The sequence below is a fragment of the Cydia splendana genome, chromosome 5 (genome assembly GCF_910591565.1).
Source record: "Cydia splendana chromosome 5, ilCydSple1.2, whole genome shotgun sequence".
Taxonomy (NCBI): Eukaryota; Metazoa; Arthropoda; class Insecta; order Lepidoptera; family Tortricidae; genus Cydia; species Cydia splendana.
The window spans coordinates 15779697-15804257 of record NC_085964.1 but is presented as its reverse complement, the minus strand read 5'-3'; the positions used below and the strand labels follow the sequence as shown (position 1 = coordinate 15804257).

General features: G+C 39.5%; 2 protein-coding genes across 7 annotated transcripts in view; one reads left to right on the top strand and one right to left on the bottom strand.

Moving 5' to 3' along the window:
- The window catches only part of LOC134790831 (protein ultraspiracle homolog), a 52593-nt gene extending 51681 nt beyond the window's left edge, over positions 1 to 912 (top strand). For 5 of the 6 annotated variants that reach the window (XM_063761793.1, XM_063761795.1, XM_063761797.1 and 2 more), the window contains exon 10: positions 252 to 906. In XM_063761793.1, the coding sequence (XP_063617863.1) occupies positions 252 to 473 (222 nt within the window). In that variant the 3' untranslated portion in view covers positions 474 to 906. Of the gene's footprint in view, positions 1 to 251 lie in introns of all 6 variants that reach the window. The other variant, XM_063761798.1, reaches the window with a different exon arrangement.
- Positions 913 to 8722: 7810 nt separating this feature from the next.
- Positions 8723 to 23931, bottom strand: LOC134790785 (uncharacterized protein C05D11.1-like). Its single transcript, XM_063761719.1, has 18 exons — positions 23702 to 23931; positions 23269 to 23614; positions 22138 to 22240; positions 20831 to 20953; positions 20484 to 20597; positions 19867 to 20019; positions 19259 to 19528; positions 18677 to 18819; positions 18097 to 18205; positions 17835 to 18005; positions 17192 to 17428; positions 16796 to 16915; positions 15790 to 16076; positions 12333 to 12507; positions 11905 to 12048; positions 10969 to 11126; positions 9990 to 10142; positions 8723 to 9240 (listed from the first exon to the last, which is right to left on the bottom strand). Exons 1-18 carry the CDS (start codon positions 23838 to 23840, stop codon positions 9183 to 9185), a joined length of 3003 nt encoding a protein of 1000 aa, XP_063617789.1. The 5' UTR covers positions 23841 to 23931; the 3' UTR covers positions 8723 to 9182.
- Between the last annotated feature and the right edge of the window lie 630 nt (positions 23932 to 24561).

The following is a 24561-nucleotide window of genomic DNA, read 5'->3' as shown; positions in this document are numbered from 1 at the left end:
TACGTAAATACATATAGCTTTTCGCTTAAGGAAAATATCATGAGGAAACCTGCATACAGCTAAGAAATTCAAAGGTGTATGGTTAGTCCCGAATTCGAATTGGGCCAACGTGATGAATATAGACTGAGCCCTCTCGCGCCTGTGCCCAGTAGTGAAAAATTACACAGCTCAATTTAGTAAATGTGAATTCTAGTTTCGTGCTATTTATTTTTAAGGTCGTGAGCTATATGTATGTTTGTATGTATCCTCAGATGTTCTCGTGCCTGGACGAGTACTGCCGGCGCGCGCGCGGCGGGGAGGAGGGGCGGTTCGCGGCGCTGCTGCTGCGGCTGCCGGCGCTGCGCTCCATCTCGCTCAAGAGCTTCGAGCACCTCTACTTCTTCCACCTCGTGGCCGACGCCAGCATCGCCGGCTACATCCGCGAGGCGCTGCGCCACCACGCGCCGCCCATCGACGCCAACTCCATCATGTAACCGGCCACGAGTCGACCCCGTGCACCTCACACCACCCCACCCGCCCGGATGATAGAGAGAGAGGCACTCAAAGTTAACGGTTTCCTCCGGTACGTAGTGATCCGGCCGAGACGGGCGAGCTCGGCCGATCCCGTAGTCGAACCGTGCGCCGTTCGCGTCACATTCTATAACTTGCCGAATTCTATGAACTTAATCGTGACCGTGTTCACGTTCACCGATACGGTTTCTGATACGTTTCTATTATTTAAATGACTTTTTTTGCCTCTTTATAATTTTATCTGAAGGGTATTTGAGATCGACTATGATAACTCTGCTGTCGTTTTGACCCTAAAATATTATATTTACACGTAAATTTACCGCTGGCTGGTCCAGACGTCATTTTAAGTTACATTATGTATCTTAGCGACATAATTATGTGTGACGTCCCACGGTCAAAGGTACCTTATGGCGGGTATGGAGTTATGCATACCCCAGTAATCTACAATAAATAAGCTATCGATAACACAATAGATCAACCTTCTAGGTTGCGTAGTTACAGAGATATGATTTTTTGAAAATAATGTTGTGAAATGAGCAACTTTACGATAGAGAAGTTTTAAGTTTAGCCGCCTAAAAAACTATGTTCCTGAAGTAAGTTACATAGTTGACTACAAATAATAATGCCTTATATATCTGAGATTAAAAAAATATTGCGACTTGTTCTGTAATGCAAATAGAAACTTTTGATATCGACTGATTTATGTGTATACTAACCAATCTCTTGAAAATAAAGTTTTATTTCATTTTCACGATTGATTGCAATGAGCTCTCAAGATTTAAATTTTATCTATTAGAAAACGACACTGACAGACAGTTTAAGCAAAAAACAATACCGATTTAGAGGTGAAAATGTATTTTCTGACTTTTTCATATAAAATCACAAAATTGAATATTTTTACTTTTAATGTGACACACAATCAATTTTTCTGAGCACATATGAAAGAAATTCTGTCATTCAAATGAAATAAATCCTAAAACCCCAACTAAATACTATATTTAACCCCTTATGCCACTTTAAACTTACATAACAATAACAGTATTTGCTCCATACATTTACGAAAAGGTACCTTATGGAAATAAATCTAATAATACATCACTACAAAATATCAATCATATTACAGTTTATCTTTTATGAATAGAAAATATTAATTTACATTAAACTGCCCCAAATTTAATTAGTTCTTCGTCATAATAATCTTAAAAAGACCAATAATTTGTATGTAATGAAAAGGTACCTTGTGATTAAGTTACATGATGAGGCATGATGATGATGGAACAGTTAGGATAAACTAATAATATTTTGGGGTTAAGATGGTATAAATCGTCTATTTCTTATCAATAATATAGTCCGGTGGCCGGCTGCATGAAACAAACCTCATCAAAAAATAGAATATACCTACCCTGTAGAGGTACCTGACATTTAGTAGCTTCCAACGCACTTGGTCGGCCTAGGCTTAACCTGGCAGATTTTGTACAAATGGCAAAAACGTTGGACAAAAATTCATCAAAAAAAACCTCATCGAAAAATAAAATGAAACTTGTATGGTAGTATACCTGACCTTGAGGACAGTAAAAAAAAAGTGGTCGGCCTCACCTTAGCCTGGCAGTTTTTGCAGTCCGACCAGATTTATTGGGTCACGTGAGAGCTACAATTTACCTCATCGAAAAATAGAATGAAACAAACGGATTATAATAGCTAAAATAAGCCTCTTGACGTATGTCTTGGTCGGCCTCACCTTAACCTGGCAGTTTTTGCAGTCCGACCAAATTTATAAAAAAATCATCAAAAATTTTTTATCGAAAAATCGTATGAAACTGGTATGGTACGATGGCTGCCTTTGAGGACAGTAAAAAAAAAGTGGTCGGCCAAATCCTGTGTTGGCAGGTTCCTGTGTCCGACCAATTTTGTGGTACCACGTGAGAGCTACAATTTTACCTCATCGAAAAATAGAATGAAACAAACGGATTATAATAGCTAAAATAAGCCTGTTGGCGTATGTCTTGGTCGGCCTCACCTTAACCTGGCAGTTTTTGCAGTCCGACCAAATTTATAAAAAAAACATCAATTTTTTTTTATCGAAAAATCGTATGAAACTTGTATGGTACGATAGCTGCCTTTGAGGACAGTAAAAAAAAAGTGGTTGGCCAAATCCTGTGTTGGCAGGTTCCTGTGTCCGACCAATTTTGTGGTACCACGTGAGGGCTACAATTTACCTCATCGAAAAATAGAATGAAACAAACGGATTATAATAGCTAAAATAAGCCTGTTGACGTATGTCTTGGTCGGCCTCACCTTAACCTGGCAGTTTTTGCAGTCCGACCAAATTTATAAAAAAATCATCAAACATTTTTTATCGCAAAATCGTATGAAACTTGTATGGTACAATAGCTGCCTTTGAGGACAGTAAAAAAAAAGTGGTCGGCCAAATCCTGTGTTGGCAGGTTCCTGTGTCCGACCAATTTTGTGGTACCACGTGAGAGCTACAATTTACCTCATCGAAAAATAGAATGAAACAAACGGATTATAATAGCTAAAATAAGCCTGTTGACGTATGTCTTGGTCGGCCTCACCTTAGCCAGGCAGTTTTTGCAGTCCGACCACATTTGTAAAGAATAATAATTTCTATATTGAAAATATGGTTTCTTCGCAGCTTGAACTTAACTTAATAATGCTAACTGAAAAAAGTCATAAGTAAATGACTCCATGGAGGTCTTAGAGGGCTTTAAAAAAAAAGAAAACATTCAGTTCAAATTTTATTCATAAATCTATCTAATATCTAAATAACGTTTTCTAACTACTGACGTGGTTTCAGAGTAACACTTACGTTGAGATGATGTCTCACAGATGTCAAAAATAAAAAGGTTTTCATCGATTTTTGACAAGTTTTGAATCGTATATCCTACTTTTCCACTACAGATAGAATGAGGAGGCATAACTGACATTTTATCACACCAGGTGGCGCCTCCATAGTGGAGTTGCTGTCACTGTCAAATCACATACATTGTTTCCAATAAATTGTAAACATTCTCCTTTTTTAACCGACTTCCAAATCCCAAAGGAGGAGGTTATCAATTCGGTTGTATGTTTTTTTTCTCCACAATACTGCAATAGTGTGCGACAAATTGTGGAAATATACCTATAGGATCTCCCTTTTTTCCCAAGGACCCGATATGCATAAATCGGTGAGAAAAAGCTTTGAGTACCAAAAACTAAGGCAAATGACAAAGACCGTTTGTGTAGGCTGCATTTTAAGGAAGATAAATATTTTGGAAAGAGTAAATACACAGGTAAGCTAAGTTTTAACGAAGTAGTACATAATTTAGGGCATAATGGCTTGGCCACACATGCTGTATTCCATACGCATCATGATTTTGTGTACCTATCTGATGGGCGGGCGTATATGAAACGCCTTCTTGTACATGCAAGTGATCCAGGTATACACCAAAGCTTAGTTTTCAATCGAACACTTGTAATATAAGAGGAAAAACTGCACGTGAGCCTTCCAAAATTTTAATAAACGGTAAAATACACAAGATAACCTCACATATATTAAGTGATTATCTTTGCATCAAATCAGCCTTTTTTCCATCAACTGTAGCATTTCTCCTTCGAAGCTCGGTTTGTAGAAAAGAAATTCCCACCTTTTACCAGTGGTAACTACTGGGAATAAAAATTCCCAGTAGGTACCACCAAACCGAGTTGCTGGTAACTACTAGGATTTTTTTTTCCCAGTAGTTAACAGTGGTAAAAGGTGGGAAAATAATTCCCAGTAGTTACCACTGATAAGAACTTGGTGGTAACTAGTAGGAATAACCCTTTTATTGTTAATAATTACTGTTAATCATAATCATCTTCGGAGTCGAAGTCTGACGAACTTTCCCCAGACTCCGACTTATCTATTGTTATTTCTTGGACTCGCAAAGGCGTTATGTGTCCTTCAAACCATTTGATCTTATACATTTCATCTCTTAATGTCCAGCCACAATGTGTTGCATCAAATTTGATGCAAGTGGATTCTGCCGCACACTGCCACATTGAATTTATGAAAGCCGTCCGTAACAAGCCATACGTCAACAGGTTTATTTTAGCTATTATAATCCGTTTTTTTTCATCCTATTTTCGATGAGGTAAATTGTAGCTCTCACGTGGTACCACAAATTTGGTCGGACTGCAAAAACTGCCAGGCTACGGTGAGGCCGACCAAGCCATACGTCAACAGGTTTATTTTAGGTATTATAATCCGTTTGTTACATTCTATTTTTAGATGAGGTAAATTGTAGCTCTCACGTGGTACCACAAAATTGGTCGGACACAGGAACCTGCCAACACAGGATTTGGCCGACCACTTTTTTTTTTACTGTCCTCTAAGGCAGCTATCGTACCATACAAGTTTCATACGATTTTTTGATAAAAAAAATTATGATGATTTTTTTATAAATTTGGTCGGACTGCAAAAACTGCCAGGTTAAGGTGAGGCCGACCAAGACATACGTCAACAGGCTTATTTTAGCTATTATAATCCGTTTGTTTCATTCTATTTTTCGATGAGGTAAATTGTAGCTCTCACGTGGTACCACAAAATTGGACGGACACAGGAACCTGCCAACACAGGATTTGGCAGACCACTTTTTTTTACTGTCCTCAAAGGCAGCTATCATACCATACGATTTTTCTATAAAAAAATTTTGATGATTTTTTTATAAATTTGGTCGGCCTGCAAAAACTGCCAGGTTAAGGTGAGGCCGACCAAGACATACGTCAACAGGCTTATTTTAGCTATTATAATCCGTTTGTTTCATTCTATTTTTCGATGATGTAAATTGTAGCTCTCACGTGGTACCACAAAATTGGTCGGACACAGGAACCTGCCAACACAGGATTTGGCCAACCACTTTTTTTTTTACTGTCCTCAAAGGCAGCTATCGTACCATACAAGTTTCATACGATTTTTTGATAAAAAATTTTTGATGTTTTTTTTATAAATTTGGTCGGACTGCAAAAACTGCCAGGTTAAGGTGAGGCCGACCAAGATATACGTCAACAGGCTTATTTTAGCTATTATAATCCGTTTGTTTCATTCTATTTTTCGATGAGGTAAAATTGTAGCTCTCACGTGGTACCACAAAATTGGTCGGACACAGGAACCTGCCAACACAGGATTTGGCCGACCACTTTTTTTTTACTGTCCTCAAAGGCAGCCATCGTACCATACCAGTTTCATACGATTTTTCGATAAAAAATTTTTGATGATTTTTTTATAAATTTGGTCGGACTGCAAAAACTGCCAGGTTAAGGTGAGGCCGACCAAGACATACGTCAACAGGCTTATTTTAGCTATTATAATCCGTTTGTTTCATTCTATTTTTCGATGAGGTAAATTGTAGCTCTCACGTGACCCAATAAATCTGGTCGGACTGCAAAAACTGCCAGGCTAAGGTGAGGCCGACCAATTTTTTTTTACTGTCCTCAAGGTCAGGTATCCTACCATACAAGTTTCATTCTATTTTTCGATGAGGTTTTTTTTGATGAATTTTTGTCCAACGTTTTTGCCATTTGTACAAAATCTGCCAGGTTAAGCCTAGGCCGACCAAGTGCGTTGGAAGCTACTAAATGTCAGGTACCTCTACAGGGTAGGTATATTCTATTTTTTGATGAGGTTTGTTTCATGCAGCCGGCCACCGGACTAATATATTTCGGTTGCTATTGAAGATAAGCGGCATTGAGGTTCAATTACCTCAGATATTCCATAAGGTAATGCGTCGGGTATTGGCATTTTTCAGCAAACCAATGGCTGATTTACTGCATGCGACCAAACCAAATGAAGATTATTCTAGTTAAGAAAGACTTGACGAGAGTAACTTTGGTATAATAGCAGGCTACTTGGATTTGTGATGTCGGTCTATGTACGGTTATAATATTTGCGAGGCGCCCCAACCAGAACTGAAATTATCAAATTAGTTTTGCAGAATGCTAATACAGTTCTCTACCAACCTTCTTTTCCCGTATTGACTAGTTTTTTTGGGAATTTTCAATCTTTTTTCCATAAGGTACCTTTTCTACTAAACTCTGAGAAGACATTACTAAGCTTATAACTAACTTATAACAAAAATAAAAACAGGTAAACAAACGTTACGCATTAAGGTTTCAGATCACAAAATTAAAAAAAATTGAGCATTTTTTCACCTCTTTACAAAACATTTCATATCTCCGAAACTAGAAACCCTCATAAGGTACCTTTTCCCGTGGAACGTCACATGTTATGGCAATTGTATTCGAAAACGCAGCGGTAGTAGAGTTATCTATTAAATACGACCGAGCGACTCGCCTTGTACGTCGAATATGATAACTAATCTTTATAACCACGATTACACAGAAAACTTTGCAATGGAATTAACAAATTGAAAGGTGGCACTAACTGTGTACACCTTTGATATATTGCTTAGTTGTTCAGTAGCGTAATCTAAGCTATAATCGTTACGATATACGACCGATGTAATTGTAACTGTCGATGTAAATGTAGGCACATAAATATCTCATTTGTAATAACTTGTGCCGCCCTACGTGACTGCGTGTCGAATGTCGTAATGATATAAGCGAGGCTGATTAATATTAGACTAGGAGTCATTGCTTCAATAATTCCTTTTGCGTATAAGCGATCCAAAAAACTATGTAAAGCGGTTTGTTGACAACATTCCGCTACAGAGAGCCCCAACCGTGACTGAGGAGCGAGGACTACACTGTGTTCTAACACGAACAACATGATGGTGCACTACACGTCTGTGTACACCGCGTTAAACTGCTACGATTGATTATTATCTGACACGCGGAGAGTAAGTGACTTATATTACAGTTCACATTACAAATTGCAAGTCTACCTGATACGTTTAACTAAAAAATAGCAGTACTGTAAGTCATCTTACTTCGTTTGACGGCGTGTCAGACAAGGCAGCGGAAAAGTGTACAAAAAGTACATAATTATATGGGACATTCGTCAGATAAGTGTAACAGTTGTTAGGTAAAGAAAATGGGGCCGCCTCTTTATTATTACGTAGTCGTATATTAATAACGTATTTAGTTAAGGTGTTCAGCTAATTAGGATAATTATATTCGTCGAGTATCTAGATGTCCATAGTGAATTAATATAATATTTAGACTGTTACGCGTAGGTAATTATGACGTTTACCAAATCTCTCTTCAAAGCAAGAACGTTGAGCACTCCAGTACTAATACCGTAGCGTATTCCATTTCGGAAGATTTGAATCGCCTTGTTACTATGTTATAGATGATCTTACACGTATATCATTATTTTACATATGACGCGTATGTATAAATGCTAAAAGTATTTTCGTACATATGTTGGTGCTTTAATATGCATTTCAATATGCAGATAAAAATTATAAATCTTGAATTATTTTAGAAAATATTTTATTTCCTTATTCAAATTTATGTCTAATTGTAAATATGAAATTGTATGTCTTGTAATTGTAACTAGTACTCACTCGAGTAATTCGTATTCATAGTATATATATTTCACCTTTTACGGTTGGGATATGTTTAGCGAGGCCTATGCGAGTGGTTATAATAATGGTTTATGACATCCTTAAAAGGGCCAGTTTATTTTTGTACCTCATTCATATTATAAGCTCATTTCCGGCGGTGGTTGATCAACTAACCAGTATTAAAATTGAAAGACTTTGTCCAAATAACAAAAAACAAATGTAAATAAGAGTTAAATGGCGTATAATGGATAGTAGATGGTAATAAATGTGATGTTTCTTGTAAACGTAAAAACGTATAAATTGTAATGTATTTAGTCTCGTCATTTAGAACAAGACAACAAGCTCACAGATTCTTCACAGAAGAGTAAAGCACGCGAAAGGTTTAAAATTATGAATTATATATTTGGAGGAAATGATATCTTTCTCTATACGCTATCATTTGTTATGGATACAATGTATTGCTGTTGAATATGATGGAATTATGAAATAACTGCATTAATGTTGAAGTTGATATTATTCTATGGTTGGGTATGAATTCTATGTTGGAGGTGTTGCAGCGGTTGTGAGATGATTTATAATGATGTTCACTAAATATCTGACTAAACGTAAGTTATATTTTTTTGTATAGACATAGCTTTAAGATGAAGGTGATTAAACTTTATCATTATCACAAAAACATGAGCTTTTATTTTGAAATGACAACTTTATCGTTAAAATGCATCATATATTTTATTCGCTCAACGTTATTATAATGGCACAGCCAATAATTGAAAATACATATAGTGATTTCTGAAAAATTTGCAACTAGTTATCACATTACATGACAAGAATTTCATTAGAAATGCAATTGGTGACAAACTTTTCAAAAATACAAGTAAAAGGAACAAATTATTACATTATTAAAAACGTTACACTTATAATTAGTAGGTATTTAGGGTTAATTATTTATTATATTATTGAAATTGCGCTCTGGTGAAATACAAATGCAGGAAAAAAGTTATCGCAAGATGGACGGCAGAAATATGGACATAAATTTCCAATATTTCTTTCTGGATTTGTTTGACAACATAAAAAACATACAAAACAATACTGTATAAAGTTTGCCAATAACTTGACTTTGATATTGTTATTGCTGCAGTTCACAGTAACTGCCACTACGTATTTATGTTCTCATTTGTTCAAATGCGAGGCCTCCATTGACTCGAACGCATCCAGTTTCACATTGATCCTGAAAGAAAATATGTTGTTGAAAACACATGCAATTTAAATTTACATGCAGACAACGAAATTATTTGGATCTTATCGCAAGTTAGCTTTGAGTATTTAGTAACTGGAGACGCCATAGCTGTCATTATGTCATTAGACTTTTCTTGGTCTAACTCTAGTAGTGATTGTACTTGAAAAATAAAAATACTTACTGAGAATAATTTACTTTGTTGTAATATTTCTAATAGTTTTTTTTTGCGCTTTTAACCGCACAAAAATGTCATACTCAATACATACATACCTTACTCAATACCACGAATGGTACTTTAACAGTGTTCATTTACAAGGATTCTTGGGACTTCAATCAGTGAACCGGATCTTCCGGGTAACCCTAGTATACCGGTCATTTGTTACGTTCGTCTTTATGATCCGTCCTCGTTGTGAATTCGCACACTTCGTAAATGCTGAAGCATTAATAAGGTAAATCCACACCGCAGTAACCTCGTAAGTTTCATATAAAGTTTCCCAATTTTTAATTTGAACCTTATTGTAAATTGGAACGAATTTAGTTTGTTTTAAACAGCAACGAAACAAAAGAAATGCTACTTTATTTGGTTCATGAAAGGTTCATATTAGATTGCAACGAATATGTACATTCTAATGTACATTTAGAGTTAACTTATGTGGAGCAACTCTGTAAGTTACCTAGTGATACCGTGTTGCACCACATCACTGCGATGGATTCACCTATACAGTGCATGTAAGACTTACTTTTCGAAAGCAGCCTGTAGCTCCTTAACCTTGCTGGGGTGGCAGACGATGGAGGTCTTGCTCTGGTCCACGTCGAACAAGCTCGGCAGCCACCGCGCCGCCGCCGCGTGCGCCGTCTCCGGCGTCACCGACGCTATGGCACACACGAGGTCCCTGGCCAACGAAAAGGAACATTACTACAGAAATGGTAAAAAAAACAATTGCTATATTCATTTCGGCGCTGTTTGATACATACATGGTATTTTAATATACATTGCGGTGGCTTGTTGAAGAATTAAATTGGTCACTCACTGGACTCCAATTTAGATTCAGATAAAGGGTAGCTTACTGCCCAAGTGCACTTCGACGGCCACAAAAATATGTGACACACTCTTATGGCTCTACAAATAATATTGTTTAGATTGTGTCAAGATATTTTTGCGGCCTTCGTTGTGTAACATATTATTGCAGGTGACTGTACTATGTGCTCGAGGGATTCGCGTTCGAAGCATACGGCAGGAGTATCTGGACGCGCTCTTTAATGCATACGAGTATTTCTTTCAGGCCAAGATGTAACTAAGCAATCATTTCAAATAGCGACGTTATTACTGACTCAGCTAGAAGACTCAATTTACAATAACAGCTAGAAATCCGCCAACTTGAACAATTTCATCCAACTCTTTGACCGTCAAAGAATAAATAATAGTACTAGGTACAGAAGACTCACTCTCTAACAAAACGCGTCTGTTACGATCAGCACAGATAACGCCGCTAGGTGGCGACAGCGCCACGCACGGCTTATGGCTTTCCCCGAAATTGGGGCGGAACGGATGTACTTTTAGCTACCTGTAGCAAAGCGACGAAATCGCGGAGTGAGCCACGCCTGCTACGGTCAAATACGAGTACGTCAACTGACGCGCGCGGCTCCAGCCTAATATCAACCTTCGTGCTTTCCGCCAAGGTTCAATTTGGATTTACATAACTTAGTGGTTAGACCAACCTGTTGTAGTTTTCAGAGACTTGTTTAAAGTAGTTAAGCAGCGATTGCGTCACGACGTCGGCGGTGCACTTTTCGTTCTCCACCACTTCAAACAGCGCCGTGCTCTTGGCGGACTCGAATAAGTCTTCGTCGAATTTACCCGTAGCCAGATATTCTTCCTGTAATAATATATATAGGACAAGTTTAACATCGAATTTGTTTTCCTTAAAAGCGTAGAATCTTTGTTTTTGAATTATTAAAAAACACACTTTGTCTAAGATACAATAAAGCATGCATTTTAGCTTCGTCACGTGATTGAGCATTTAGCTTGCGCCATGGTGAAAGCGTATCGAAATGTCGATCGATCACAGAACGGGTTCATTGTAATGACTAAATTATACTCATGTGGATAGCAATAAGCTTGCGACCTCCGAAACCACGGAAATGTTAGTATTTTACAACACGGCCGTTCTGACATGCTCCAGGCCCTCGGCGCCCACGCCGGCATCGCCAATGCAACAACATCGGCTGTGACAATGTGTAGATAGGGGGGGGCTAATGAGAAAGGTAAAAGGATGGTACCCACACAGCACGCCCTTTCAATTCCCCAAATTTACAGTGCACTCCTTTTACTCGCGGCTTTTGGAAGCCACGCGCGACATGGAGGATGTAGAATTTCACTCTTTCGAGTTCTTTTTGAAGGGTTCGGGACGAACACGAGCGCTGTGTCAAGCTCGGAGACAGATCGCATTCTGCTGAGCGTGCCCAAACGATCGAGGCGGGTTATGATTTTGAGAAGGGGAGGGTATTAGGAAACTGCACAGTCACAATACCGACACGCGCGTAGTCCCGCAGAACGGGCTCACCATCACGGGATCGCCTTCGTTGTGATATCATACCTGACTGTACTCATGTCGCCATCAAGTGTAAGAAGTCCTTATTAAAAAATAGCCTTACCACAATGGACTTGGCCTTGGTGTAGGCCTGCACGGCGTTGGTGGCGCGGTAGAGCGAGAACACGATGCGCGCCTCGCCGAAGGCCGGCCGCACGCCGTAGCCGTACGACAGCCCGCAGCCGCGGATCAGGCGCCACATCGGGCCCTGGGAACAATAAAAGGCCAATACATTTTTTAGAGAAATATACAAACAATTTTACTACCGACTGCACTTTTATTTAAACAGCCATTAAACACACGTGAGCGTCTGTCCCGATCTAAACATAAAAGCACTCGTACCTCGAGTTGCGTGAAGGCTCAGCGCCGCCAGGAACGGTCGTCTCCACACCGCCCACTGCCAACCATCTGCCCAACCCGCTCAGCAGCTCCACATCCAAGTTGTAATGTCTCACACAAGGTCCTAGTTTGAATGTATCAATCGGCACGCACCTCGAGCTGCGTGAAGTAGTTGAGAGCGACCAGCAAGGGCGCCGCCTGGTCCAGCACCAGACCCTTGGGTCCGGGGCTGAGCGCGGCCAGGAACGACGACTCCACGCCGCCCACCCCCACCACGAACCCTCCGCCCCACCCGCTCAGCAGCTCCGCGTCCCAGTATAGCGACGGCCTGCAACACACCATCAATATCTTAACTCATATATCTCAAACGCTGGCTTATTGAGCACCCGTTTTACGATTATAATGAATTCATAAATTTCCACGAAAAGGATAAATAAATAAATAAATAAATAAATATTGGGGACATCTTACACAGATCAACCTAGCCCCAAACTAAGCAAAGCTTGTACTATGGGTGCTAGGCGACGATATACATACTTATATAGATAAATACATACTTATATACATAGAAAACACCCATGACTCAGGAACAAATATTAGTGTTCATCACACAAATAAATGCCCTTACTGGGATTCGAACCCAGGACCATCGGCTTCGCAGGCAGGGTCACTACCCACTAGGCCAGACCGGTCGTCGTCGTCTCCGGATGTGAAATAATTTATATTTGTATAGGTAATTTATTAATAATATGTCATGATTAAGGTTATTTCATACTAGACGGGCCCGCAGCTCCGCTCACGTAAATGAAATAAAGAGTTTGTCTTATGTTTAGTTAAATACCGACATTATTATGTATTCAACCCTGCCAGGGTTTATAACAATTATAACTGTGATAGGGATTTCTTATTTGTAGCCGTTATTTGGATAACTGATTTCGAAAATATTCTCAAAAATTATGTGATTTGATAAAAGGCAATATTGTATTTTTTCAACTACGTAGGTTGTATAGTATTTAAAACTTGTTTCAACATAAAATTATTAGTATTTTTATAAGCCTAGTTGCAAAAATGTTCAATAGATTAATTTCCGCTGTAAGACGAATATGGACGACCACCGCCCATAAATCGCCTTTTTATACAAACGTAGTGAGTCCCCATTTCCCTTTCTGGATATTAACATTACTTACTACGGCTACGGTGACGCAACGACCCAAAGGGAGTCCTGGTTTCCGACACCAGATCACGCCATGTTTCTCGGTCTGGCGATAGCTCTCGCCAGTCGCCATGGCCGATGTTGAGCAGGTCTAGAGCAACTACGTCGTTTCAGCGGTACCTAGGACGTCCACTCGGGCGTCTCGCATTTTGTTGTCCCAAGTACGCTCTCTTCACGGCACGATCCTCTCCCATTCTCTCTAAAGAAGTGTCCGAGCCACATGAAGCTTAGCCGCTTTGGTCTCTCAGTATTTCGCCACTATATCGGAACAGCTCCTTATTTCTATGGCAACAAAGTTATATTACGATATTTGGCTGACTGCTGACTGTACATTTGCTTATTTTTATCAGGTTGCTCAAAAATATCTGAGCATGCACTTTATCTACCTACATTATAACTTACTATCAACTTTGTATTTTTGGCCCATCTCGGCATCCCGTTCCCCGAACGAATGGCAATGTTTGCCGAAGCCGTGAAAGTCATCTGAATAATGTACCTAACTCAAAAAGAAATTTAAAACAACAAAGTACAAATTATTAATAATATGATAATATGAATTTGATTGATAAGTCATATATGGCATAAGGAGGCATTTTAAGTCACTCGTATGGGCTATAGACTGAGGTCACAGTATAATAAAGAGTATACTGAGGTTGAGGTTGACAGCACTTTTTATTTTACTTCGTGTAAAAAAACGCCGAAAGAACTGTATACCAACATGACAAACATAATTTAGGTTACTTTAACCAAAGACATATGTAACTTCGTATAAGACGAATAAAGTCTAAGGAAAAAACGTGCCTCGGAATTCAAGTAAAAGTCATTCTCGAATAGATGCCGCACACACCTTTAGCCTATCCTCGGCTAGATGGCGTGACGACACCGTTTCATATTTAACAATTTTAACACATAGATATCAGTGAATGAACATGGATCAAAATGATATAAAAATAATAAAATCATTTATCCATATACATATATACATTTTTTTATAACTTTATACGTTTTCATTTTGAGTTTTAGTCGTGTGTCGATAGATGGCAGTAAATTTACAGTGACTACAAAATTTACAATGACAGGACCCCTCTATACTATCTATTCTTTTTGCTTTAACTTACGAATAATTTGGTCTAGTCTGCAACACAACCGAAACGAAATCAACCGAGAGTTGCCGAGAAATGGTCGATCGTCGTAAAATAAAGATTGTTATGAAAATTTCTTTTGCTTATTGTTAATTAAATACGCATCGAAAGCAATAGCTTTTTTCCGATGCGTTTTTTCCGTACCCAAAGGGTAAAACGGGACCCTATTACTAAGACTCCGCTGTCCGTCCGTCCGTCCGTCCGTCTGTCACCAGGCTGTATCTCGTGATCTGTGATAGCTAGACAGCTGAAATTTTCACAGATGATGTATTTCCGTTGCCGCTATAACAACAAATACTAAAAACAGAATAAAATAAAGACTTAAGTGGGGCTCCCATACAACAAACGTGATTTTTGACCGAAGTTAAGCAACGTCGGGCGGGGTCAGTACTTGGATGGGTGACCGTTTTTATAGATAATGGTACGGAACCCTTCGTGTGCGAATCCGACTCGCACTTGGCCAATTTTTATGCTTTAGTTCTATTCCCATATTTAGATAATAGATTGGAACAGTTTTTTCTTATCATACGTGCGTCGTATTTGAGAAACGTGCCAAAACTTTTTTAGAAATTTGTAAAGCGCCATCTCGCTTCTTCCCTCGTTTTTTAACCCGTTCTCGGGCGCAGCACGGTTCCATTTTTATCGACTATCACTAAGCGCGTCCCTTTCGCACTTACATACTTGTTAGAACGTGACAGGCATGGTGACAAGGGATAAAAACGCGACCGTGCTAAGCCGCCTGGTTTTTCAATTTTATATATATGATGATTGATTTGTGTATTTTTACGGCATATGTAAATATGTTTTATAATTTATAACGTGTAAATTGGTTTTACTAATAAATAACTTATGTAGTAAGTCTGTTTTACTATACTATACTGTTTTAATATCTACTACAGGCGAACCAAGCTAACTCTGCACACACTTTGCAATGACTAATTGTAGAGGTATCAACATAAACATCACATTTCTATGAAATGTTTCGTTCCCTAAACTCGTTTTCATTTTATTTTCGATTTTCTGCCCTATTGGGTGTAAAATGTTATTTCATTGAAGAAAGCACTTTATTTTCTCACTGCGCTTTGAATTCAACAAGTTTGCTTGACGTAATATAACATTTTTCTCCCTTGCATTATAATACAATCTACTATGTATTATAAAAGCTACACAGGAATGCAATATAAAGCAATGCATGATTCAGCAGCGCAACTCTTTATCAACCGTTCAACAACAAGATACTTAAAATGTTACTCACGGAGCTTTCCCAACTTCAGGGAACCTCTTCCACGGCTCAGTGCTCAGAGTATACCGCTCGAAGTCCGTCGCCAAATGTAGCCACACATGCTCCGTCATTTTCTTAAACGAGTCTCTAGCTTCCTTTAGAACGGTCTCCGCTCGGTCGCCGCCAGCGTTGAGGCTCTCTATGAGCTCTTTGAGGAACTCCTGTTGCCGCAGCACGGAGCACCAGTGGATGTTGCTGTCTGAGCTGTATACTGAATCCCGGAGGAGATCGTAGACCATCTTGTGGCCGCTCCTGCGGACCTGTGTTAGCGAATTTGGTTAAATATTTGTGATTCTGAGTAGTGAATGTCACTTGGCTTGCTTAGAAATGTTGCCATCACACAAATCGCCTAAAGTTAAGCTGAAAATACACTTGATAATAGAGGCGTGTTCAGACATTTCGCTGACTCAATAATTACAACGTTCTATGTTACATTTTCAAAGTAATTGAAATTCGACTTAATGTTACTATGACAATGTTCAAATTTCAGTTCGATAAAAGTGAAACATAGAACCCTGTAATATTGGGCTAGCGATTTGTAGAGACCCTTAGGCCCACTTGCGCCATTCCACTAACACGGGGTTAACCGGTTAAACCTGGAGTTGCCATGGTTACCAGTACAATTTGACACTAGGTTAACGGTTTAACCGCTTAACCCCGGGTTAGTGGGATAGTGCAAGTGTGCCTTAGTCGCCGATGCGACATAATATGTCGCATCGCAGATAATTATTATCTGATGGCAACTTTACTTAGACAGCCAAGCGACTTATTACTTTGAGACATAATTATGAACAAACAAATAGCAATGTGACAGACAGACGGACGGAGTCGCACCATAAGGGTTCCTTTTACTTTTTTGGTACAGAACCCTAAAAATCTTGTTTCTGTCAATTTTTAAAGTGTATTTCACTTAGAAAATGTTAGTAGAGTGTTTCTATGTTGCTTAAAGTATTGGAAGAAGCAAGAGTATGAAATTAACCTGTGCGACGTCGTTGATAAGTCTCTGCGCGAACACCAAAAGCCTCTCCTTGGTTATTTCGGCAGCATACAATACTTCGTATAAATGGTCCACCACTTTATCGTAATCTCCTGGCTCACACTGTAAAAACACAATAATCAAAATTAAAAACCAATTTTTCTGATTGCTTACTCAGTTCAGATTGCTCTTCATTGATAGAAACATGGAGATTATGAATGGTTCTGTTTTATCTTAAATAGTATTTAATCACCCCTATGCATGAAGTTGCCATGTTGCCTGGCTTGCCAAAGCCCATATCATTACTAAACATGACTGTCAGCTGCTCCGTGGTGGATATAACTTCTTCATGAGGCATAAGTGCACTACGCACATAGAGCATATTGTAAAATAACTCACCCTGACTTCAATGTGTATGAAGTTGCCAAACTGTCCCACGGAGAAGTTGCCTGGCCTGCCAAAACCCATGTCGTTACTGAACATGACAGTGAGCTGCTCCGTGGTGGATATGACCTCCTCGTGAGGTACGAGGGCGTCTCCGCGCCGCACGGGGCACTCCGCCAGCCCGTTCAGTTGTAGCGGCAGCCATTTGCGGGTGTTCTGATCTACTTTTGTCGTGTCAAGGATTAGGTTAATCTGGAATAGAATTTGGTTAATTTAAATTACATTTTATCGTGTTACGTGGAATGAACCTTCTCCTTGGAGTACACGTACAGTACAGCATTCTATCTTTTGATGTCATCGCTTTAGGTGCTTATTGTCACTAAATTAGTAACTTACCATCGTTAATTCTATGCTAAAAACCTGGTGATATGGTCGCATCATGAAACAAGTACCCGCGAAATTTCTATTTAATTTGGCAGTCGTTTTTCCTCTAAAAAAATCCTCCCACCTCGTTCCGGTGCCCCAATTTCATGCCATTTAACTTGGAATATTGCTGAATAAATTAGTTACCACGAAAAATGCCGGGGCCCGACCGAAACGGTCGAGCGATGCGTTAAGAAATGCATAGACAAACGTTTTTTTTTGTTTCGATACTCACATAAACAAAGTTGGTCTTCAAGCTGTGCACTCTCGCGTACATGGGCAGCTGCTGCAGGTCGAAGTGCGGGCAGGGCGCGGCGCCGGCGCTCCAGGTGGCGATGGCGTGGCGGCGCAGCCCGCCGCAGCCCGGCACCGGCACGCCCGCCAGCGTGCCCGGGGGAGGCGGACGCTGGGGGCAGGGAACGGTTACTCTCATTTCATACCGGATTTTTTTTTCAAAGAGACCGGAGATTATTACTAATAGGTAAATGCGTACATACCTCATTAAACTCGATCGCCCGCTCTAAAATCTTTCCTTTCGTTGCGAGTCCACTTTCTCCCAGTCGTTTTCTTTGAGTTTCTATTCTATTCTTTTCTTCTTCTGCCATCCTAACAAAAAAAAAATGTTTGTAGTAATTTAACAACTAAATTATTGCTAAGATTTGATAGAACAACCCACATTTAACTGTAATATTTCTTAGCTCTAAAAACGAATGAGGTAAACATAACGATCACTCAATGTAAACTTCATTGGATCTCTTGAATGGGATTATAGTTCGTTTTTTTAGCAAAAATCGCGATTTTGACGTATCTTTTAATTGGAAAACGCTTTTTAAAAATCAGTAATTATTACTTATGAAAGGAAAATAATGTTATTTAATCGTATGTGATTCATAATTGTTACATATTTGCCGTGACTTATTTTTCAAAAGTGTATTTTTAATAAAAAGACACGTCAAGATTGTATACCTTTTTTCTAATGCAAAAAAAAAACAAACTATAGGTCAAGCCTTGATTGACTTGATTTTTATAGGTAGGTAGGTTCTATGCAATGGAGATATGAACTGTAATGAAACTTACTGGTCCTGCAGCTTGATGTTAGGCGAGCCCACGATGGTGACCAGTTCGTCGGTGAAATACTTCTGCATAATGCCTCGCCAGTACTCCTCGCCTTCATTTAGAAGCTCTTGCAGCGCTTCTTGAGGATTCAGTCGCGATATAAACTGAAATGATGGTTCACTTAATATTAGGACGAATGTAGCTTTCAATATCAAAATGTACTTTATGCAGTTGCCATAAGACACCTTTTGATTTGGAAAGCCATATATTATGTTTTGTAAATTAATCCCGGAAAGGTGGTAGTACCTCAATATGCATTAAATTGCATTATATTTGCACACACATATGATATATGATATTGTTATCATATCATTAACATAGTAAATTCATTCACTGCTAAAAGATCCATACAATGACGGGAGTTTATGCTCATACAACAGTTCTCTGCGATCTGCAATATTCGGTTGATTTGTTGGCGGAGAGACCCCGTGTCTAACAGTTCGATGGATCACTCAAGGACTTTAGTTATCTATTGTATCTACTGACTTAAAAAAAATCGTTCTCATTAAGTATTAAAAACAAAAATCCCAAATCATTACTTACATCTTGCTCATTCTGCGAGTAAAGCGCGTCCCCAATACATCTAAACGCAATCGCATGATGCGGATCGGACTCGAGCCCCGCAAAGCATTCCCTGAGCTGTTTCTTCAGCAGTCTGGTCATGCGCTCCATGTTGAACGGCTCACGCCCGTCCCGGACACACTTCAGGCACTTGGTCGCTTCATCCCGGGCTAATTCCAGCTTGTCGACGGGGACATTGTCGAGCTGTATCTTGATCAAAGAGGCTATATTCTCTGTTAGGTTGTAGGATACCTGTGAAAATATTGTTTGAATAAATAAGTATTGATATAGGGTAATTCGCCAGTAACTGGTCACTGTTAGTAATTGGCCACCAAATGAATTCTATTCACCTATAAACAGAGTTCATTTTAGTATTAAGGTTTCAATAACTGGCCAGCCTTCAATAACTAGCCGCCTTATAATAAAATGAATTCTGTTTATAGGTGAATAGAATTCATTTTTAGTTCAGGACGGCCAGTTACTAAAACCGGCCAGTTACTGGCGAATTACCCTAGTGGGTGAACAATTTAGCATTTGGGTTTAGATCAGGTTTAAAAACGGAACATTTATCGGGTTTTGAATGTACTAACGTCGCCGGCCCTCGCGTCCTCGCGCTCGACGAGGCAGCGCTGCAGCGGCGCGGCGGCCGTGTCGCACAGGTAGCGCAGCGCCACCGCGCAAGCTGTCAGCTCCTTCGTGGCGGACGGCTCTGTTAGCGTAGGCCCGCGCCAACCGAATAACACCTACAAATATTAAAAGATCGGTTAAGTAGGCAAATGCGTTAACAAAATTTTAGTGAAGCATTATGTCGAAACTTTCCTTAAGGTTTCTTTGATGGTCGATGTTGCCTGCATGCATGGTATTGTGACTTATGACAAACGATTCACGTGTATGCTGCTATGCTACCGTACGTTATGTTTGCAAGCAATCGTTTATCGTCCTTATCACAAACATCACATACTATCAATTGTGTATTCCCATTTGTATAAATCATTCCAATTTGTCCGGACGAATCGGTATACACCGTAAGAGAGATACAGCAATAATAAATATAACAATCAATACAAAAAGCAACAACATCATAACTGTTACTGTTAAAATCTAAAGTCATGGTTTGTAAGTTGTAACCATGACCAAAGAACCAAAGTTAATATTTGTACAGTATTTCTTTAATAGGTTCCTCTCAAGTTATATCAGTCATACGAACTTGTCCACAATCCTCGGTGTCTGCAGGCCACTGCTCCTTGTACTCGCCATAGTTGGGCAGCGGTGGGATGGTCTGCCACGGCTTCACCCACGGTTCCAACTCTTCCTTCTCACGCTATACACAAAACATTGTTTTATATTGATTACGCAAACTACAAATGTAGTTACAATATTTGTCAGTATGAGTAGTGAATTACAATGACAACAATGTAATGTAATAATGTATGTGTAATGTTACAATGAGTACAATGGCTTTTAACATCAGATATTTACATAATTTGTCACTTAAAATAAATAATAAGGTTGGAGCATACGAAAAAGCTTGGCACCAAACTCATATAACATTACCTTAGCAATGATGTCCGCTTCAACAGTCGCCAGTGCATTGAATACATCTTCCGCCTTAATTTGGCCAGTTAGGATGATTGTCAAATTCTCCGGTCTGTAGAACTTCTTGTGGAAGTCTCTTACCTTTAATAATCGGAAAAGTTGGACATTTAATTAATTAAACCTATTAACACCAGGTTCTAACTAACATTTGTGTAAAAATAGTATGACTACTTATAAAAAAATATATGGGCTGTCCATAAATTACGTCATCGATTTTTGACCCCCCCCCCCCCCCCTTCCCCGCCCCCTAAAATCATGCTTCGAATGACCCCGTTTCCTTCTACGTCATGCTACCATCATCCGATGTCCAGACCCCCCCCCCCCCTAATTTGGAATGACGTAATTTATAAATGGCCCCTTACCTACTTTTTATTTTTCATGAATGTCGCATTTTTGTTGTGACCATAAAGCAGGATTTACGCATGGATGGTAATGGCATTAATGATCGTCAACAACCATGATAAACTAAAAGTATCATACAATTTTATACATTTAGTTCCGCTCTCTTAATCATGACAGTAACATTTTGAATTAGCATGGAGATCCACAATGAATTATATACAGTGGCGGATTTGCAGTCTTGGCGCCCTAGGCCCCAGGCGCTGTAGCCGCCCCTTTCTTTAGCACCCATTATATTGACTACCTTTCGAGTTATTTCTTATTATGATCAGCAAATTTGTTTGTCACAATTTGCCGTCCTAGGCCCGGGCCTACTGGTCCTTAGGCACAGAATAAATAATAGTACTAGGTACAGAAGACTCACTCTCTAAAAAAACGCGTCTGTTACGATTAGGACAGATATGGCCGCTAGGTGGCGACAGCGCCACGCGCGGCTTATGGCTAGCCACCAAAATTGGTGTGGAACGGATTTACTTTTAGCTACCTGATGCAAAGCGACGAAATCGAGGAGTGAGCCACGCCTGCCTTAGGGCAAATCCGCCACTGATTATATAAGTTTCTCAGTTATCACAATAACAATAGTTCTCTAATTAAATTAACTAGACTGATTTAGAAGAGAATCTAATACCTTTAAACAAGCAATTCTTGTATATTTATTTACATATATACCGGGAATCTCGGAAACGGCTTGGTATATGGGGGTTTTCGGGGGCGATAAATCGATCTAGCTAGGTCTTATCTCTGGGAAAACGCGCATGTTTTCCGAGCAAAGCTCGGTCTCCTAGATATTTAACCTAATTAGACATTTATCATCAAACTCTTACTTCTACATTTGCAGCATATGTGATAACAATAAAAAATCTTACTTTAGTGTTGTTAGTAGATTCTCTGAGATTCTTAGTGATGCCACCTGTTTCAGCCGAGTACCCACTATTGGGATAAGATGCTCTCAACAGCTTCAACTCACACCTAAAAAATTATAAATCCAAATGAGTAACTACAATTTTATAACGAACTAAACTATTCATAAGTTTACCATTACCAGTCCTATAAATAAAGAAGACTAACAACCCCCATACAAAGCCACTAAAATCATTAGAGATTACATATTATTATTTTTACATGTTAGTTATTTGAAAACTGCCGATATGAAACTTATAATTTATTGCTATTTATAATTTCAAAACGTGAAATTGGACTTCACAGTTATAGTCACAAAAGTATATTGAAAGTTGAGGCATGCATTTGGAGTCCTTGGAAAGATTTAATAATGTTGAAACTAGATAGCGCTTTTAACACTTTCAGTGCCAAGCACCCCATTTCCAATACAAAATGAACCCACACAGCGGGTTTAGGCAGTGAATGTGTTAAATAAGAAGATGCACAGTCAATACATTTTACATTTAAAATGTATTGTTAGTTTTTATGCCTAGAATTCTTTAAGCTGCATATCCACTAGAGGCAAACTCAGGACGAGCAGCCTCAACTTGAAGCAAACAGCCTCAGTTTGAGGCTGCTCGCTCTGAGGCAAATGCTCAATGCACTTTGTGATCTGCTCGAGGCGCATCGCCTCAGCTTGATCCGCAACGTGCAGTTTAAAGCAAAACGCGTCAATCGTCTCCATCATATGCACGGCTAAGACTGAGGCTCCTTTGAGCACGGTAAAAAAACCGACAAAATATGGCTCGGCTCGCGGCCACGAATTTGCTTCGTGTCGTGGCGAGCCTCAGGTTGAGCAAGCGTCTCCACTTGCGCGGCCTCGGGGCGAGGCAGCCGCTCGACCCAAGGCTGCCTCTAATGGATATGCGGCTTTAATTGTACACTTGTGCATATTATAGCAGTCAGTAAAGTAGCATTTTATGTTTATAAATCACAAATAGCATTAGGTATACATAAAGTAAAAAGGGACACAAGGAATGCAGTGTTGTATGGGGGTTCTCCTTTTAATATATTTACTAAGCCTTAACTGATATATTTATGAACAGTTTGCAACATACCTGCTGTCTGCAGTGTTTTCTCGACCCTGCATCTCACAATAGACAACACCCGCGTCATCACCTTCTCCATCCACATGATGTACTTCAGTTAGGAAACCTTGATCTGATAGTGTAGGATTCAAAATGTGGTCCAAGTATATTGGTAACAATGTCAACATCCCACAGTCCCCAGCCGTGTAAATAGTGTAGCACGTGTGGTCGGTGTCAGTCCACGCGTTAGTGCCTTGAGCCATACACCGATTAGCTAGCAAATCTAGAATACCCTTATACGGATAACGGTTCGAACCTAGGAAAATAAGATGTTCCAATGTATGCGGCAATCCATCGTCGTCATGGGCTTCGGTCGCTGCAAAGTAATAAAGCGTTAATTAGTTTATCTCAGCAAATACCCCTAGAGATACCCAGATAAAAAAAAATGGAAACAAATAAATACCGAGACAGAAAAATCCGTTCACCACCGGCCCCTCAACATCAGCTATAATTACAGTTAGCCCTGTTTTTTCCGACTTGTATTTGTTCACAGGAATCACGTCAGACGCTTTTGTGGATGATATTAGTTTGAAATGAGACATATTATTGAATAATAGATTAGAGATTCTTGGTTCAAAATCTCAGCAATAAAACACAATAGATAACACCTTGGACAGATGGACACAGATACCGGTGGTACGTGACAGGACAATACAAAAGAGAATACTGACAATTCTACCAACCCTGCCGATTTGGCGCTAACTTCACTTCAGTGCATGTTCCAAAACGAGTGAGAGTGATGGGCTCTACAGACGGTTGCGATGTAGTCGCTTGGCACACTGCATCTGATTCGCACGTCGCGAGCAGGATGTCGCTTGAATCCGCGCATAACATTGTCTCGCTCAAACATCGGAGCAACGTGCGAATCCGACGCAGTGTGCCATGCAGTTAATTGCCGCTGATAAATTGTTGTCTCATTTTAAATATCGCTCTATCTCACTCTGTTGGGCCGCTATATCGCAATTTTTTATAGACGCATTTATTAATAGGAACATTAAATGTTACTTATCGTAGTAACTTTGTAATCGGAATGGAATGCGTAAATTTTCGCAAGTGATTTCCGTTTCCACTAAAAGGTGCGAAATTCAACATTATTACTGCTTGCAAAATCAAAACCATGTCTTATTAGGTAGGGTAAACCCTCCAGTGAATGAACACCCCCCAGTGAATGAACAAAATCACGTTTTTTGTCTAAAATAAGAAATACAGCAACTTCCACCACTTTTCGTATTTTTTTTCTTATTAACAACTCTATTTTCTATG

Excerpts from the sequence above, each read along its gene's own strand:
- LOC134790785 (XM_063761719.1), bottom strand. The coding sequence starts at position 23,840 with ATGTCTCATTTCAAACTAATATCATCCACAAAAGCGTCTGACGTGATT. Across the intron at positions 19,529-19,866 it reads AGGACGCGAGGGCCGGCGAC|GTATCCTACAACCTAACAGA; the intron begins GTTAGTACATTC and ends ATATTTTCACAG. Across the intron at positions 18,820-19,258 it reads ACTCGCAGAATGAGCAAGAT|TTTATATCGCGACTGAATCC; the intron begins GTAAGTAATGAT and ends CCATCATTTCAG.